Raw genomic sequence first — 18,405 nt, 5'->3', positions numbered from 1 at the left:
AAAAACCCAAATATTTTTAAAGTTAGCTTTTTTTTTTCTAAAATATTTCATTTCTCCACTATCGTATCTTTGTGCTAACCTAGTTAGCAGATTAACTAACGGAAAAGAAAATAAATAATACTCTGTATAAATAACTAAAATAAGCATGTTTTATGATGACGGCAAGTACCTCAGTCTCAGCACTGCTCGAACTGCTAAATCAAAAAATAACTCTATTAAAGATGTAACTTCGACCATTATATTAGAACTGCAAAAAAAAAAAAAAAAAAAAAAAAAAAAATTCCACAACTGTTTTTCATCTTATGACGACTTCATTACATTGTGCAGAAAATTGAACTCGATGAGTTTATAGTATACAACAGGATTCCAACACTGCATAAAAATGATTTCTCATTTCAGAAATAAATAATTCCACAACACTCTTTTTCTGAAAGGTACGCGTCTCCACTTCACAATCTGCAGGACTGTCATCTACCAGATTTAACGTCTTCAACATAGCTAGAGTACATCTACAGGGTTCCCAACTTATTGACTCCTTTCATTATTGTGGAGGGAACCCACATCTTTTGCCAGAGAGCTAAACGGCTCATACAAGTGGCTCAACCGAAACACAGCTGCTACAGAGCATGGAAGTCAAATAGAGTTGACCGTGTCACCATCGCTACTGTTACCGTCACTGTCACTGCTACTTTGACTACTTCCACTGCCACTTCGGCTACTGCTTGCGCTACTCTCACTCCCACTGCTCGCACTTGAGCTGGATGTTTGCTCTTCCTTTTCTTCCTTATGCACCAGGGCTCTAAGAGCGGCTGCTGCATTACCGCCCATGACCCCGTTGTCGTCATTAACGTCCACGTCAGCAATCTCATCATCTGTGTCATTTTGATGAGGCAGGTTGATGTCGATTCCCGTGAATGCGGCAGCCGCACTTTTGTCAGGCCCAAATGCTTCGTCATCATCGTCATCGTCATTCATGATGTCCAAATGAGCTTCTAGATCAAAATCTGGGGATATAGTAGCGTTGTGTTCAGGAGGAGGAGACTTATCGCTTCTAGATTTTCCTCCTACACCAACAAACGTATGAATAAATGTGTATGTTAAACATGTATAGGCATCTATACCCTGATTCATAACACAGGCAAGACGGGGAGGAATGTTTAAAAAGAAGCATCCACGAAATAGGAAAAAGACAACATATAAACTCAAGCCATACCAATATCAATTCGCTCAACTTCACCGATATCAGTCCGCTCAACTTCGCCGATATCCATTCGCTCCACTTCACCGATATCCATTCGCTCCCCTTCATCGATATTAACTCGCTCAACTTCACCGATATCCATTCGCTCAACTTCAACCTACAAGGATAGTAAATAATGAATAAAAGCACTGAAAAAAGACTCAAATAAAAACCAATGTTACATGAGATGATGGGCAAATAAAATGCTATACGGATCTACAAACAGAAATATAGGTATCTGTTAATTAAGTCAAAACACATTCATCGCAGGATTCGGTGTTTGAATCTGATTTGTAGAACGTTGCCTAACCTATAGTGGGTTCAAATATAAAGAACAAGAACTAGGCCAACCAAACCTGAACTATGCAATCAGGACAGCACTTCATAGTGGCGGTTTTCCTAGATAGAAGACATCTTTCCATGAAGCAACTTACATAACAGTATATCACCTATCACACTTGTTCTTCCAATCTAGGCCTACATCATGCCCTCTAAAGTTCCTCATCGTCCACACAGAACAAAAAAAGGGGAAAAAGCACATTTGGTTTAATAGACACACCAGAAGAAGTGACGGGGTGAAAGGACAAGGCAAAGGCAAAGAGGCAGAGTGTTTTTGCAAAAAAAAAAAAAAAAAAAAATAAGGACTTTCAAAGGATAAGTTTGTGCAGCAACACCCTTAAGCAGCCTCAGTCAGCATGGTAGTTCACTCGAGAGAATTATCTACTAAACAAGTAAACATGGTGCTTTTTCACCTATTAACGAAGCGTTCCCAGATTGATTCACAACATACTTCCCATTTCCTTCAGAAACTGATCCTAAAAAGTACTTTGATATTTCCCTAGGCAACCTAAAGGGCTCCTGCAAATAACAAGGTTGGGGGGGTTGGACGTATATAATCTTCCCACTTTCTAGCAACGCAGACAAATAAGTTAAGACAATTTAGCATACATCCGATTTAGGTACCCATGAGGGCGAAGAGCCGCATACATCCAATTTGAGCTTTGTGACCAAATTCCAAAGACATTACTAGCTAAGGGAACTGATATGAGCAAAAATCAACCAAATGCCCCATAATCTTACCCTGTGTACATCCAATCCCCTTACCTTGCAATTTGCGGGAGTCCATAGGACACTGGGCTAAAAGACAAGTCAAGGAAAAGAAAGTAAAAATAAAGACTAACCGAGAGAGGCGGAGGCGGAGGCAGAGGAGGTGGGGGAAGTGGACGAGGCGGAGTAAACGTAGAAGGGCGGGCGGAAGCATTGGGTTTGAGCGGCACACCCCGTCCTAAGGAGGGTGAGGAAGTGGGGTCCAGCGGGGGATGTTGTTCACCAGGAAGGCGGCAATGTTTCAAGCGATTAACAGAACGATGAAGACGTTCGAGTCGGAAAGTAGAACCATCAAAGTACATAACGGCATCGTTTTCGTTTAGAGTTTCACCAGTACCTTCGAAATTGAACTTAGGTTTACCAGGTTGAACATGATTGTGCTCCACATTGATCTTGTCTTTCCTCCTGTGTAAGGTTCCTGGTTGGGTCTTATCCACCGATGCCGGCATAAAATCATCTGCCAAAATAAACAAACAATTAAAATTGATTAATTAATTGAATGATTGAAAATAATACAAGAGAGTTTCGGGAATATTAATTACAGCGAAGAGTGGAGATTTTGGGAGAAGGTTGAGGATGGTGATCTTTGAAGGAGGAACCAAGAGTTAAAGTGTACCATTGATCGGGAATGGGTGCTGCGTTTAATCCCTCTTTCCTCGACATTGTGCTACGTTGATGTTGATGATGATCTTGTTTGCTTGGGATTTGATCTTTCCCTATGTTTTTACCGGCTTTCTCTACTTTGATTTTTTAAATTTGGAAACAATATACGGACTACTTGCTTACTTTCCTTTTTTTGTGTTTTCCTCAATTATAAGGGAAAAAAAAAAGATTTTCTCACTCGTTATACCTGGACTTATTAAACGGGTTGGGCGGATGGTTACGGATTTGATTATTCGGATATGAATAAAATACCGAGGTGGGGATTATTTCGGGTTTGTCAAATACGGTTTGATCATTGTGGGTTTAGATTAAATACGGGGTTTCGGTATATTTCGGATTGTATGGGACAAGTTTATATGGGTTTCGGGTGAGGTTAGGCTTAGAAACGGGTAAGATGATGTAACAAGCCGATTTAGACGAACAATTCAGACAGCTACTCCATCCCCTTCTTAATAACCTCCCACTATCATTTTACACAAACAGTAAGAAGTAGAATAGTATGTCGAAAAGTAGAGAGAGAAGGTAAACACGAGTCATAAGAACTATATAAATTACGGACAAGTAACAAAAGTGGAAGACCTTTTTGTAAATTTATAATTTAAGAAACATGGAAGATGTTTAAGAAGGATACACCAATTATTGTACCAATTATTAAAGTGTTTTGTTTGGTGGAAACTCTAAAACCAAATCGAGTTACTATTAAAACAAGTAAACTAATACAAACCAATTAGGTTTACTAATCAAAAGCAGCGAGGTTTGTCCTATAGATTGCAAATAGTTCCAAAATTACAAGAGATATGTTCATTAAGCCCTAATCCATTTACAAGATGAAAAATTCTGGTGTCTTTCGGGAGGACTATACTCATTACACCTAAGCTTGTATGATACTCCCTCCGTTCCGGTCATTTGTTGTCCTTTGGTTTTGGCACAAAGAATAAGGAAAGAGGGAGGGGGTCAATTACTAAATGACAAGTGGAATGAATTGAGTGTGAATGATCAAATTACTCATCAAATTCATTTTTAAAATAGAAAGGACAACAAATGACTGAGACACCCTAAAATGGAAAAGAACAACAAATGACCGGAACAAAGGGAGTATTTCCTTTTATAAATTGCCTTTATATGTAAACAGTACGGAAGGACAATCCTCCCAAGGCCACAAAAAATTTTCTTTACAAGATATGCTCGTTATGTGTGGCTCATTTATTGAGAAAATGGGTGATAATTCATGAACTCGAACCTCGTGTTACCATGAAAGCAAATTAGGATGAGATTATGTAATACTGTAATAGTGATTCAAAGTATGTCGTCAGGGTAAATAGGATGACCACTGACTACCTTTTTTTTTTTTTTTTTTTTCGGCAGCGACCACTGACTACTTAGTATGCTTGTTTGCAGGTTATCTATGATACACTTCAGGGGCTCTCTTAGTTTCGAGTAGCAGTTGACCTACTTTAGTATACATGCCATTTTCCCAGAATGATGACTGATGACACGATGATGAAAATCATTTCAACTACAAACTAAACTAAGGTTTAGATAAAGCAAACAAACATCAATATTACAACATTGCATACAAAACAGATCAAGTTCAACAAATTTCCATCATTGTTCATATAATCTTGGTTGGTAAAATTACATGATAAAAATGGAATCACAAGGAATAACAAAGCCTTTTTACAAATTTTCACCAGATACATAATGCACAAGTCAAATAAGCTTTCTAGCTCTCGATAGGATGAAACAAAAGATGCAGCATAATCAGAAGAACTTGTTGAATTGATCAGTGAGGGACTGTCGCAGGTTAGAATATAATCCGAAAAGTGAATATTGGCGAAGGTTCTCCACTTCATACCATGAGTTAAGCACTGAGTAATGCTTATCTGTACCAGAAAACGCTAATTGTATCCCGAGGCTGCAATCGACGGAACCTCCTTGACTCTTGCAATTGCTCAGTTTTATTCCACATTCCTGCTTGTTTAGGCACACAATGTTGGAGCTACCTTGACATGAAGCACAACCATCCCTTTTCCAATACAGATTTTGTAGCCGGCCTTGCTTAAATTCTAATATCTGCGTCGTCATAGCAAAAGTAGCATCAGAGAAACTGAGTAACAATGAGTTTTGTACCAAACATTTTAAAATATGCAACAACCCAAATCCTTATATATTCCTCATTTGATTAAAGGGTTAGTGGGTTGGTGTCACTTACGAGACTGTCTCATGTAGGTTTGTGTCAGAAGTAATGTGACTGCAACAAAAAAATGATGTGGCATACTTACGAGAGTGAAACTAGTCACTATATGGGAACCATCTGAAACTAAAGCAGGAGGAGATCTCGCGGCATACTTTGACCCTGCAAAAGCTACCATGTAACCACCACCTGTCATCTGGAAAAAGAGAGGAAAAACATGGTTGAAATGAAAATGTATCCCTATACTAAAAGAGTCAAACTAACGAACGAATCTCTTATTACGAAGTAGGAAGACACAACTAATAAATAGGATCGATGTTTCATGTCTTGTCTTTGATTATTCTTACAGCTTGGCAACAACGAATTTCTGACTAGCGTTCTAACCCCATAACCATATTTCAGAGATATTTCAGGCCCTTATAGGTTACCAAGATTCTGTTAGAGGTATCTGCCATAGGCATGAGTCCAAGTGCTGGACACGGCTACTTTATTTAAAAAAAAAAAAAAAATCCTCACATTTTTTGGCTTAAAATGAAATATAAAAGTGTCATACAGTATGGGTCATGGAGTATGGGAGGTAAATTTACAAGTCGAGACAATATAGCCACTTTTTGCAATTAAGTAATTTTCTCAGGACAAGCCATGAGGGATCAAAGGTATTACGGTGCACAAAGTTACCTGCATGTGTATTCATGCTGGAGTACTAAAAGTAAATGCAAAATTCCTAAGAGGTCACAACACCTTTTTCAACTCATTGCTAAGAAACAGCAATTCAAAGGCCAATGTAGCAACTACTAGGAAGTATCCTGTAGGCCCAATGTATATGGGATATTCCATAGACCACCTCCCTCCCTCTCCCTCCCTGTAGAGCTCACAGAGAAAATTTTTAACCCATAAGGTAGTTCTTCACAAGACACCTCTAGTTAGCCAATGCGCCAAAATAGGTAATTGGTGTTCCAGCACAAAAGTGCATTTTAAACTTTTCCACTCAATCCAGTAATAACTAAGAAGGATATTCATAAAGCGAAGAAGTTCGATAGAAGAATGAGATGGTCTCTAAGAGGCTTAGTTTAAATAGACGTGTCTCGAGCATACACAAGCCCAAGTATTAGTGGGCTCTAAAACGCCTTGATGCACCTTGTAGATAAGGGCTTAGCTAGTCCTTTCCATGAGATGGTCAACAAGGATATTCACTTTCCATGTTTTTTCCTTCTAATTAATTAGTATGTTATTATGCCCTTTCCTTCGCCACATTATCTCTAGTTTTTACTCCTTTACATTTTAGCCCTTGTCAAAATCCACAGAAACATATTGTTGTACAAAATATGTCTATGAATCACGCACCTTCACCTCTCACCATATTCCCGCAGTCACTCATCACCTTGTCACGCCTTTTAAACTAAGCTAAAAGGGTTGATGCAATAATATGTCTTGGCACATACAAATAAATGGAAGGATAAAGACCCCCCACAATTAATAGTGTCTAATTGTATGTTCTCTTTCTTCCTTTTCCAGTCTTTACCACTCTTTTTCTTTTCCTTTTTTTTTTGGCCTCCCTTGGAGTTTCATAGCTTCTCGGCTACATGCTGCTACAAATTCTTGTCAGCACTAGCAATCACCCCTATCTGACCAACTGCCAGGTTGTCTCTGCTGGTGTCTCCTACATCCCCGGAGCCCGAAGAACAAAAACAACACTATTCCAGTACCTCAATGGTGCAGCAAGGGGGTTGGATATCGGCAACCTTACCGCCACATGACCCATAATGAGAATTTCGGTGTAGAATCGGTGGTGCTCGAAAAACATCGAAAATATTCATAAAAAACTTCGAAACATCCATAGGTCTATAGCAGGGAACGGCAGTTGGTAATTATGGTGTAAGCGGAATTGCTTCGTGAAATAAAATGATGTTATGGTTGATAGGCTACTAGGGTAAATAGTCCAGCAGTAGAGGAGGTCACCACAATGCATGCTCATTAAAGCTCGTGATGAGTCAACGCAAATACGTGAGGAGTCAATACAGTTGCATGAGGCATGAAGGTGACGAGTAACGGGCCATCAAACATGTGAGGCTAGTTACTCTTACTGAGCTAAGTGTAGAGTACAATATGGTGTCGGAGTGTAGAGTACGGGTATTTTCCGCGAAGTTTTCGATTTTATTGGTCTAAATGGAGTGTCGAAGTGTCGTGTCGTACACTTCTAGTGTGTCGGACGCTAAAAAGTTAAAAAGTGTCAGACACGCAACAACCCGCCAAAGGGACATGTCGGAGTAACATTCATGTCAGGTAGCTAGTGATGCTGTTTGAGATGGCATGTGGTCATTAAAAGTGAACGGAAAAGATACTTGATAACTGTGTTACTCGGACTCGGGTACGCCGTATGTGGCTGTATACGTATCCGATGTCATTCTTAGAATTGCAAAATCCCTGAACACGGTCAATAGCGTATCTTGACCAATTTTAAGGACACCGATACGATACGTCAAATAAATCATAAAATTATAACAACAACATCAGAGCCTTAATCCCAAAATGATTTGGGGTCGGCTGACATAAATCATCCTTTAGAACCATCCTTGGGTGAACACAAACCTCAAAATGCGAAAAGAGATGGAAAAATGAAAAACAAAAGGGAGAGCGAAAATGTAATACAAAGTCAAGGTAAACTTCCAGATTTTAAAATCGAATTCCGGATTTCTTTTATAAAAACTTAAAAATTTAAATCGAGAGAAAAGTTAAAACGATTTGAAAACCTTTTCTGCCGTCCATAGGTCTCCTTCTCACATGGCCAAACCATCGTAGTCGATTTTCCATCTTGTCCTCTATTGTCGCCACTTTTACCTTTTCCCTAATCACTTCATTTCTTAATCGATCTTTCCTTATATGTCCGCATATCCACCTCAACATACGCATCTCCGCCACACTCATCTTTTGAATGTGACAATGTTTCACGGCCCAACACTCGGAACCGTAAAGTAAGGCATGCCTAATTGTCGTGCGATAAAATTTTCCCTTTAATCTTTGGGGCATATCTTTATCGCATAAAAACCCTGAAGCACTCTTCCATTTCAACCATTCCGCTTTAATTCTGTGAGCCACATCTCCGTCTAACTCCCCATCCTTTTGAATAATAGATCCTAGGTATCTGAAGAAATCTGACCCCTCAACAACATCTCCATCGAAAATAATACAATCTCCCCGCCTCTGTCGATCTAGACCCCGCCACTTTAGTGTAGTTAGTGAACTGACACCTCAAATACTCGGTCTTACTCCTCCTTAGCCTAAACCCACGAGTGTCTAAAGTATGCCTCCACAATTCCACTTTCTCTCCACCCCCTCTTTCGTCTCATCAATCAGCACAATATCATCGGCAAACATCATACACCAAGGGATGTCATCCTGAATATCCCTTGTCAACTCATCCATAACTATAGCAAAGAGAAAAGGACTAAGTGTCGAACCTTGATGCACCCCGATGGTAATGGGAAATTTTTCCGTTCTCCCAACATTAGTGCGAACACTTGCACTAGCCCCCTCATACATGTCCTTTATGAGGTCAATATATTTTCGAGACACACCCTTTCTCGCCAAAGCCCACCAGGGCACCATATCATATGCCTTTTCCAAGTCAATAAAAACCATATGCAAGTCCTTCTTGTCCCGATGGTGTTCCATCAACTGTCTCTTGATAAAAATCGCATCCATAGTCGATCTCCCTGGCATAAATCCAAATTGGTTATCCGAGATGTCTTCCTAAGCCTTTGCTCGATTATCCGCTCCCATAACTTCATCGTATGACTACAACAACAACATCAGAGCCTTAATCCCAAAATGATTTGGGGTCGGCTGACATGAATCATCCTTTCGAACCGTCCATGGGTGAACGCACGCCTCAAAATGCGGATAAAAAAAGGGAAGATGAAAAACAAAAAGGAAGAACGAAAATGTAATGGAAAGTCAAGGTAAACTTAGGGGTTTTAAAATCGAATTCCGTCTTTCTTTTATAAAAACTTAAAATTTAAATCGAGAGAAAAGATTAAAACGATTTTTAAAAACCCAAATAGAGTTAAGGATCCGGAATGAACCAGATAAAATCTATAAGAAAATGGTTGGTAAAAAAAGTGTAATAAAGGAGAGAAGAATAAATAATTTAATTTCTTTAAAATAAATAAAAAAAAACACTAAATCTGTCAAAAAAACATCAAATACTAAAAATCCACATGTATCATTTCCCTCAATTGTGCCCTCTCCGTCACCATACTCTCCTCAAGTCCCAGAACTCTCATATCGTGCTCTATCACTCTCAACCATGTCTGTCTCGGTCTTCCTCTGCCTCTAGGGACCTTTTCTGTTCTCCAAGTCAACTGGTGCGTCCATAGGTCTCCTTCTCACATGGCCAAACCATCTTAGTCGGTTTTCCATCATCTTGTCCACTATTGGCGCCACTTTTACCTTTTCCCTAATCACCTCATTCCTTAACCGATCTTTCTTTGTATGTCCGCACATCCACCTCAACATGCGCATCTCCGCCACACTCATCTTTTGAATGTGACAATGCTTCACGGCCCTCGGAGCCGTAAAGTAGGGCAGGCCTAATTGTCGTGCGATAAAATTTTCCCTTTAATCTTTGGGGCATATCTTTATCGCATAGAAACCCTGAAACACTCTTCCATTTCAACCATCCCGCTTTAATTATGTGAGCCACATCTCCGCCTAACTCCCCATCTTTTTGAATAATAGATCCTAGATATCTGAATAAATCCGAACCCTCAACAACATTCCCATCGAAAATAATACTCCCCGCCTCTGTCGATCTCAACCCCGCCACCTTAGTGAACTGACACCTCAAATACTCGGTCTTACTCCCCGCTCGCCCAACCCACGAGTCTCTAAAGTCCGCCTCCACAATTCCAACTTTCTCTCCACCCCCTCTTTTGTCTCATCAATCAACACAATATCATCAGCAAACATCATACACCAAGGGATGTCCTGAATATCCCTTGTCAACTCATCCATAACTATAGCAAAGAGAAAAGGACTAAGTGCGGAACCTTGATGCACCCCGATGGTAATAGGAAAATTCTTCCGTTCTCCCAACATTAGTGCGAACACTTGCACTAGCCCCCTGATACATGTCCTTTATGAGGTCAATATATTTTCGCGACACTCTTCCTCGCCAAAGCCCATCAAAGTACTTCTCTTGGTACCCTATCATATGCCTTTTCCAAGTCAAAAAACCATATGTAAGTCCTTCTTGTCCCGATGGTATTCCATCAACTGTCTCATGATAAAAATCGCATCCATAGTCGATCTCCTGGGCATAAATCCAAACTGGTTTTCCGAGATGTCTACACATCTCCTAAGCCTTTGCTCGATTACCCGCTCCCATAAGTTCATCGTATGACTCATAAGTTTAATTCCCCGATAATTGGAACACTCTTGAACATCACCTTTGTTCTTGTACAAAGGGGCAAGAGTGCTTCTCCTCCAAGCCGATGACATCTTGTTGTTCCATCAAATCTTGTTGAAGAGCATGGTTACCCATTCGATCCCTTTCTCCCCGAAGCACCTCCAAACTTCTATGGGTATACCATCCGGTCCCTCTGCTTTCTTTGACCCCATCTTCCTTAACGCCTTTCTAACTTCACTCTTTTGTATTCTACGCACAAATTCCCGATTAACCATGCTTGGTGTTACCTCTACATCCCCAAAACCTTGTTCCTGATGTCCATTGAATAAATTATCAAAGTAAGAACTCCATCTAGCCTTTATTTCGTTATCCTGAACCAGAACCTTGTCATCCATATCTTTCACACACCTAACTCTCCCAATATCTCTCGTCTTTCGGTCTCTTATGCGAGCCAGTTTATAGATATCCTTCTCTCCTTCTCTCGTGGCCAACCTGGCATACACTTCTTGGTTAACTTTTGCCCTCGCATCCCGTACGGCCTTTTTAGCGGCTCGTCTAGCCTCCTTGTACTTTTCAAAGTTCTCATCACTCATGCATTTCCCCAGAACCTTATAGCATTCACGTTTAGTCTTTATCGCTTGTCTCACCACATCGTTCCACCAAGATGTGTCCTTACTTGATGGTCTATTCCCTTTAGATTCCCCTAACACCTCCCTCGCCAAATCCTTTACAACATGCTCCAATTTCTCCCACGTTGCATCAATATCTTTCTCCTCGCAAACCGACCAAATATCGCTACTTCCAACCTTATCCAAAAACGCTTGTTGGTTTCCCCCTTGTAGCTTTCACCACTTGATCCGTGCCTCACCGATTATCTTTCTCTTCCTCAAGTCTCTCTTACCCCGAAAATCAAGAACCACTAGTCTATATTGTGTTGCGGCACTTTCATCGTATGACTCATAACTTTAATTCCCCGATAATTGGAACACTCTTGAACATCACCTTTGTTCTTGTACAAAGGTACAAGAGTGCTTCTCCTCGAAGCTGATGGCATCTTGTTGCTCCCCCAAATCTTATTGAAGAGCATGGTTACCCATTCGATTCCTTTCTCCCCGAAGCACCTCCAAACTTCTATGGGTATACCATCCGGTCCCTCTGCTTTCTTTGACCCCATCTTCCGTAACGCCTTTCTAACTTCACTTTTTGTATTCTACGCACAAATTCCCGATTAACCATGCTTGGTGTTACTTCTACATCCCCAAAACCTTGCTCCTGATGTCCATTGAATAAAGTATCAAAGTAAGAACTCCATCTAGCCTTTATTTCGTTATCCTGAACCAGAACCTTGTCGTCCATATCTTTCACACACCTAACTCTCCCAATATCCTTCGTTTTTCGGTCTCTTATGCAAGCGAGTTTATAGATATCCTTCTCTCGTGTCCAACCTCACATATATTTCTTGGTTAACTTTTGCCCTCGCATCCCGCAGTGCCTTTTTAGCGGCTCGTCTTGCCTCCTTGTACTTTTCAAAGTTCTCATCACTCATGCATTTCCCCAAAACCTTATAGCATTCACGTTTTGTCTTTATCGCTTGTCTCACCTCCTCGTTCCACCAAGATGTGTCCTTACTTGATGGTCTATTCCCTTTAGATTCCCGTAACACCTCCCTCACCAAATCCTTTACAACATGCTCCAATTTATCCCACGTTGCATCAATATCTTTCTCCTTGCAATCCGACCAAATATCGTTACTTCCGACCTTATCCAAAAACGCTTGTTGGAATAAAATTATAAAATGAGAAAAAAATATAAAAACTTGAAATGATAACATTAATATGATAAATTAAACTATTTCCCCAAAATGTCAATGAGCCATGTTTTTGCAAAATCTAACAACTTCAAGGTTCAAGCCATGTTTCCGATTTCTGCAAAATCATTCTAACAACTTCAACAAGAGCAACTTAACTACTTAAGGTTCTTAACATCAAAATAGAGCTTCATTTCTTACCCCCTCCACTTCACCATCCTCATCTCCAAGTGCAAAGACGACTCCTTCTAGCTCTGGATCATTCATGGACAAATCTGTCAGCTCCACAATTTCGGCATACCGTACTTGTCGCCGCTTAATAAAAATTAAGTAGCAATGAAATTATAAATATGAAAAGAAAAATAAGTAACATAATGGAATCTTGTTATCTTACCAATATCTCAATACTTAGAGAGAGCATTTTTAAATACTTAGAGAGACCATTTTTATAATTTTCATCTTGTCGAGCCAAGAGACGAAGGTTATTATGTACTTTAACCAAGTCTTTTGCTCGAGTTGAAGTTAAAAACGGTTTCTTTTCAATGTGAGGATATTGTCATAATGGCTCCCGTTCCTTTCCTTTCACAACAAGATGAGGATGGCGGCTGAGATAGCAATTTAAAGGCAAGAGTTTGAAGATGGGGAGCTGAAGAACCATAATTAGCCCACCAACTAATGGGCTCTTCATCATCTCTAGCTGCTAGCTGCTGCAACGTGCGCTTGGCTGTAAAAATCTAAACCCGACGAGAATGCTCCATACTCCTTTAAAACGCTTCTGAGGATCAACAAATAATCGTTGAAAACATACATTTCCTTGAGAAAAGACCTTTTGATCTTGGTGAGGTGCAACTCTTTGAAATATATTCCGACCCTCGGTCAACCACTTAGTGCCACAGTATTTCGGTCGGTTAAAATACTGTGGCACTAAGTGGTTGACCGAGGGTCGGAATATATTTCAAAGAGTTGCACCTCACCAAGATCAAGAGGTCTCTTCTCAAAGAAATGTATGTTTTCAACGATTATTTGTTGATCCTCAAGAATTCAGAAGCGTTTACAGAGAGCCCATTAGTTGGTTGGCTAATTATGGTTATTGGGCTCCTCATCTGCAAACTCTTGCCTTTAAATTGCTATCACAACCGGCATCCTCGTCTTGTTGTGAAAGGAACTGGAGCCATTATGACAATATCCTTACATTGAAAAGAAACCGTTTAACTTCAATTCGAGCAAAAGACTTGGTTAAAGTACATAATAACCTTCGTCTCTTGGCTCGACAAGATGAAAAGTATAAAAATGGTCCCTCTAAGTATTGGGATATTGGTAAGATAACAAGATTCTATTATGTTATTTACTTTTTTTCTTTTCATATTTATAATTATAATTTCATTGCTACTTATATTTTATTTTCTTAATTTTTATTAGGCGGCGACGAGTACGATGTGGATGCCGAAATTGTGGAGCTGACAGATTTGTACATGAATGATCTGGAGCTGGAAGGAGTCGTCTTTGCACTTGGAGATGAGGATGGTGAAGTGGAGGGGGCAAGAAATGAAGCTCCTGTTTGATGATCTTTATGAAACTCTTTAGTACTACTTTTCTATTTTGATGTTAAGAACCTTAAGTAGTTAAGTTGCTCTTGAACTCTTGAAGTTGTTAGAATGATTTTGCAGAAGGCAGAAAATCAGAAACATAGCTTGAACCTTGAAGTTGTTAGATTTTGCAAAAACTGCTCATTGACATTTTGGGGAAATAGTTTAATTTATCATATTAATGTTATCATTTCAGATTTTTATATTTTATTCTCCTTTTATAATTCTATGTTATCAATTCTGAGAATGACGTATCGGATACGCAAATACATATCCAGCCAGATACGGCGTACCCGAGTCCGAGTAACACAGATTGAAACTCCCCCCCCCCCCCCCACCCCACCCCACCCCACAAAAAAAGGTCTTTCCTTCTTTTCTCAATCGACAAACAAGACAAGCTCTTTCCTTCTTTCCTTAAACGGGTATTCGGAGCAGCAAGAAAGAACAAACCCTCCTTCCTCTTCCATCAGCCGAATTACGTGTCGTATCGGTATCCTTCGTCTTCCATGTAAGTCGTCCTTTCTCCATCTTTTGCTGCTATTTTGCTTGCCTTTTTACTGTCAATCCCGTATCCGTATCGTCTCAATAAACCACGTATCTGATACGTATCCCGTATCGATACGGAATACGTCCCGTGCCAGACGTGTCGGCGTAACACAGCTTGATAAATATAGGCATGGGCATATAGCTTAAATCATTTTATGAGACACAGCCGGGTCTATATTACATTTCCTGTAGATTGTGGATGCAAGTATGAGTTATGATACATTTTTGAACAGCACTACATAAATGTGTTTGATAGGAATTAATGTAGCATAAAATCTTCCGGTCAATGTTTCATGTCCACCAATTCCTTGCTTTGCCACGAGTTGTTGTGTTTGCCAAGTTCTTTGAGGTGGTCTACCCTAGCATCCTTGTTCAAAATTTATTGAAAATAGGGTAGTTTGTCAACCCTAATATCATGTGATGATAGAATCACATTATGCAAAGAACATTTATTTGAGGAGTGTTGGTATTGGTCTCCACAAGATCTTTGTCGGTACACATTGATATCCCTTCCTTGTAGCTAGCGTTGCCATTAAAATTAAGGCCTTGTTTGGATTGGAAAAGAGGAGGAAAAGGGATGGGAGAGTTTTCCCTCCAAATCTCTCCTTTGCCAAAGAGAACTTAATGTACCTTAGAGAAGGGAAATTGAGGGATGCAGTTTCCCGTCTCTCCAAATTCCCCCACTTCTTTTTGGCTAACTAAACATAAGGAAATCAGCTTCCTCCATTCCCCCTCCCACCTTTTCCCTCCAAATTCCCCTATCCAAACACACTCTAAGAGAAAAGAATGTCACAGAGACAAGTATGTCATTCCCTTCAACACACATCAGCAAGAAAAAAATATTCTTTTGAAATAAATTGCCAATGAGGGACGGACAAGGTTTTCTTTTAAGTCTATTCCACCATATTTGACATGTATATTGTCAGCTAGTTTTGCACTTATATATAAGGAACGACCATTCAAAAGTGTAGTTTTATCCTCTAAGCTGGGGGCCACTGAAATTAAACAACAGGTGTTTTACAGGACAGTAACTATGAGCATATGAGCAGCATGTTCACAAGCCCTTTTGTTGAAAGCGACAACATCAAGGCAAGGTCCTAAGAATTATAAACACTAGAGCCATAAACAGACAGCTTATGGCATCTTATTCCAGGAAAGAATAGAGGAAATAATCCACTTCACTAAGATAACCTACGGTAAAGGCATTCGACGTTCTAGAGGTACCACCTATGACGAGGTAGCATGTTGTACACATTTTGAAGACAAAGACACTAGTCAGCCATATTCTGCCCTGTTAAGCAGAACTCAAACACACAATCCCCACACACACTCCCCTAAATTACTGATTAAACGCATAACTTAGCTTCAGCTACACTGAAACAAATGTACAAAGGACTGAACCAATACCATGGCTTCCATATACTTAGGGTGCTAGGATCGAGATTAAATAAACAACTACCAAATGACCATTCACATAACGGCCACAAACTAAACCTATCGACCGTGATCTATCCCAACAGAATTGTAAGACATGGTAATCAAGAAAACAACTTGTAGACATCCTCACAACTTAACCTCCTGTTTCACCTTCTGAAATCTCTATGACATACCTACTTTAGTATTTCAAACTCAATTCTGTAAGAACATTACCCAGATTATTGGATCCACTCGAAAAACAATGACAACCCTTTCCTTTGAACTACTCAGAGATAAATAGTACAATCAGATCCAAAGGGTAGCAATAATTGTATAATAAAAATAACCTTTTTGGATCATTAAAATCCAAACAGCCCATAATCAAAAACACTTAAACATTCACAGATAATGGTGATAACAAACAATTTGATCAGTATAAAGCTCACAAATCTACAGAATTAAACAAAGAATAATAAGAAAAGAAATTACCGAAGAAAGAGAAGAAGAGGGGAGAGTGAGGAGGGAGATCTCGTCGACTTTAGGGCGGAAAAGGGCAAATTGGGCATTTCCAGAAAGAGGGAGACGCTTATCACAAGGAGAAAGCTGAAGAGATAGATTATTATTTTGAAAGAAAGAGTTTTTGTTGGTGGCGAAGGCAAAACCTAAGGTGAAACCGTCGTCTTTTTGGACGGTTGTATCCTTGCAAGGGGAGTATACGCGGTTGTTGTCTCCTCCCTCGACTACTAGTGTTGGCATTAAATATATTGTTATTAGTGCGATTAGTAAAATTGGATTGTTAAGGTTAGTCGTCATTGTTGTGGAAGCAACTCAAGCAAGGGTGGTAGTTGGAGTGATAGTTGTAGTGGTAGTGGGGTTTCAAGTTCAAATGGAGGAGGATGGAGATTCAGAGTTTCAGGCTTATAAGTCACCGGCTCACCGCACTCTTCAACTTCAAAATCATAACTAAGGGAATTTTACAACTTACCACTTACCACCATATATTTAACAACTTACCCACCATATATTTACCATATTTAAAACAGTAATTTTCCTATAGGGTCGTCCTATATCATAGGACGGGACGGGCCCAACTGAAGAGTTAACCCAACAATAAATCAAAACTAAATATAATAGGGTATTGCTCTTTCACATACGCCTTTTACTCTTTCACAGCCCACCCCTTCCTCGCACTCCCCTTCCCCCGCACTCCCCTTCTCTGCTCCGATCACCACCGTCATGCACCATATCCCTGCTCCGACCACCGTCGTCCACCATGCCCCTGCCCCGAACACCACAGTCCATCAAACAAACCACCATGGCTTCCGCCATCAACATAATTAAAGAACTTTTAGTGTGATTATAAACACTAATTTTAAGACAAAATAATTAATAAACAATGAACATGAACAAGTTCTTAATAATTGCTAAACAAATTAGTACTCGTATTACTTCATTAATTGAAGAATTTGAAGAATTGTAATTCATTGTTCAAGTTTTAGAAGAATTAGGTTTTCATTTTAGGGAAAATGGTATATAAAAAACCTAATTTGTTTAGATTTAGGAAAAAGGGTGGAGGATGGAAACTTTATGAAAAAAAAGTATGTAAAAGAGTAAAAGGCGTATGTGAAAGAGCAACACCGATATAATAATGTTAATCTGCTACAAACCTCTTCCTGTCTTCCCTACAATCTTATATAGTACATATAAAATACGGTTACCCACTTTCCTACCACAATGATTCCCTCCTAAACGTTGTCATCCATAGGCCATAAGCGACGAACCAACACCTCATGTCCAGCGATCAATCGGACAAAACGAAGAATAACGCCAATGACTCGAATTGACATTTTCTATCAACAACTCAATAATTAGGTTTGGAATTTAATTTTAAAAACTCCATATTTTAAGATTAAAATTTAGCATTTTCAAGCTTTAACTTGAATTATTTTTGGTTTTATGTTGGAAACCAATCATTTTACATTAAAAATTGAGGTTTAATTGAACTCAAAATCTTTATGCAAATTACTATTTTAAGGGTTTAACCCTTGAAACTCATAATTTTGACTTGAAAATTTCATATAATTGTTATGAAAACTTAAGTCTTTTTAAGTTTTTAATTCTTGTTGTTAGCCTAGACTTTATTTATTATTGTAGAAGTATGGTTTTAGTGTAATAACTACCAGTTTTTGTTTCGTAACTTGTGTAAAAAAAAATTATGGCCGTAACATAAATACGTACTGAGAGGAACAAAGCTAGAGCGAACTATAGTTGTCGATTGACGCTAAGGTGGAGGTCTTCATTCCTAGCCCTACCATACGAATTGGGTTAGAAGTTATGAGATGAATGTAACACCTCGGCCCGGTTACTTATGATAACTCATCAGGCTATGTACATGGCCCACAGATCAACATGGGTCCTTTATAGTGCATTTTGTCCTCA

The 18,405-nt window shown here is 39.4% G+C and overlaps 2 protein-coding genes across 3 annotated transcripts; both read right to left on the bottom strand.

Annotated features, from left to right (window-relative positions):
* Positions 1-195: 195 nt before the first annotated feature.
* Positions 196-3,129, bottom strand: LOC141586958 (uncharacterized). Of its 2 annotated transcripts, none has more exons than XM_074408363.1 (4): positions 2,890-3,129; positions 2,422-2,804; positions 1,214-1,358; positions 196-1,064 (listed from the first exon to the last, which is right to left on the bottom strand). In XM_074408363.1, the coding sequence occupies exons 1-4, from the start codon at positions 3,008-3,010 to the stop codon at positions 634-636; spliced, it is 1,080 nt and encodes a 359-aa protein (XP_074264464.1). In that variant the 5' UTR covers positions 3,011-3,129; the 3' UTR covers positions 196-633. The 2 variants fall into 2 exon arrangements, with proteins under 2 accessions (XP_074264464.1, XP_074264465.1); XM_074408364.1 differs by having other exon boundaries at positions 2,964-3,104.
* Positions 3,130-4,520: 1,391 nt separating this feature from the next.
* On the bottom strand, positions 4,521-16,940 carry LOC141586957 (uncharacterized). Its single transcript, XM_074408362.1, has 3 exons — positions 16,456-16,940; positions 5,293-5,400; positions 4,521-5,083 (listed from the first exon to the last, which is right to left on the bottom strand). The coding sequence occupies exons 1-3, from the start codon at positions 16,777-16,779 to the stop codon at positions 4,772-4,774; spliced, it is 744 nt and encodes a 247-aa protein (XP_074264463.1). The 5' UTR covers positions 16,780-16,940; the 3' UTR covers positions 4,521-4,771.
* Between the last annotated feature and the right edge of the window lie 1,465 nt (positions 16,941-18,405).

The sequence above is a fragment of the Silene latifolia genome, chromosome 6 (genome assembly GCF_048544455.1).
Source record: "Silene latifolia isolate original U9 population chromosome 6, ASM4854445v1, whole genome shotgun sequence".
NCBI classification, from domain to species: domain Eukaryota; kingdom Viridiplantae; phylum Streptophyta; class Magnoliopsida; order Caryophyllales; family Caryophyllaceae; genus Silene; species Silene latifolia.
The sequence above is the reverse complement of the archived record's forward strand: the minus strand, read 5'-3'. Positions and strand labels throughout refer to the sequence as shown.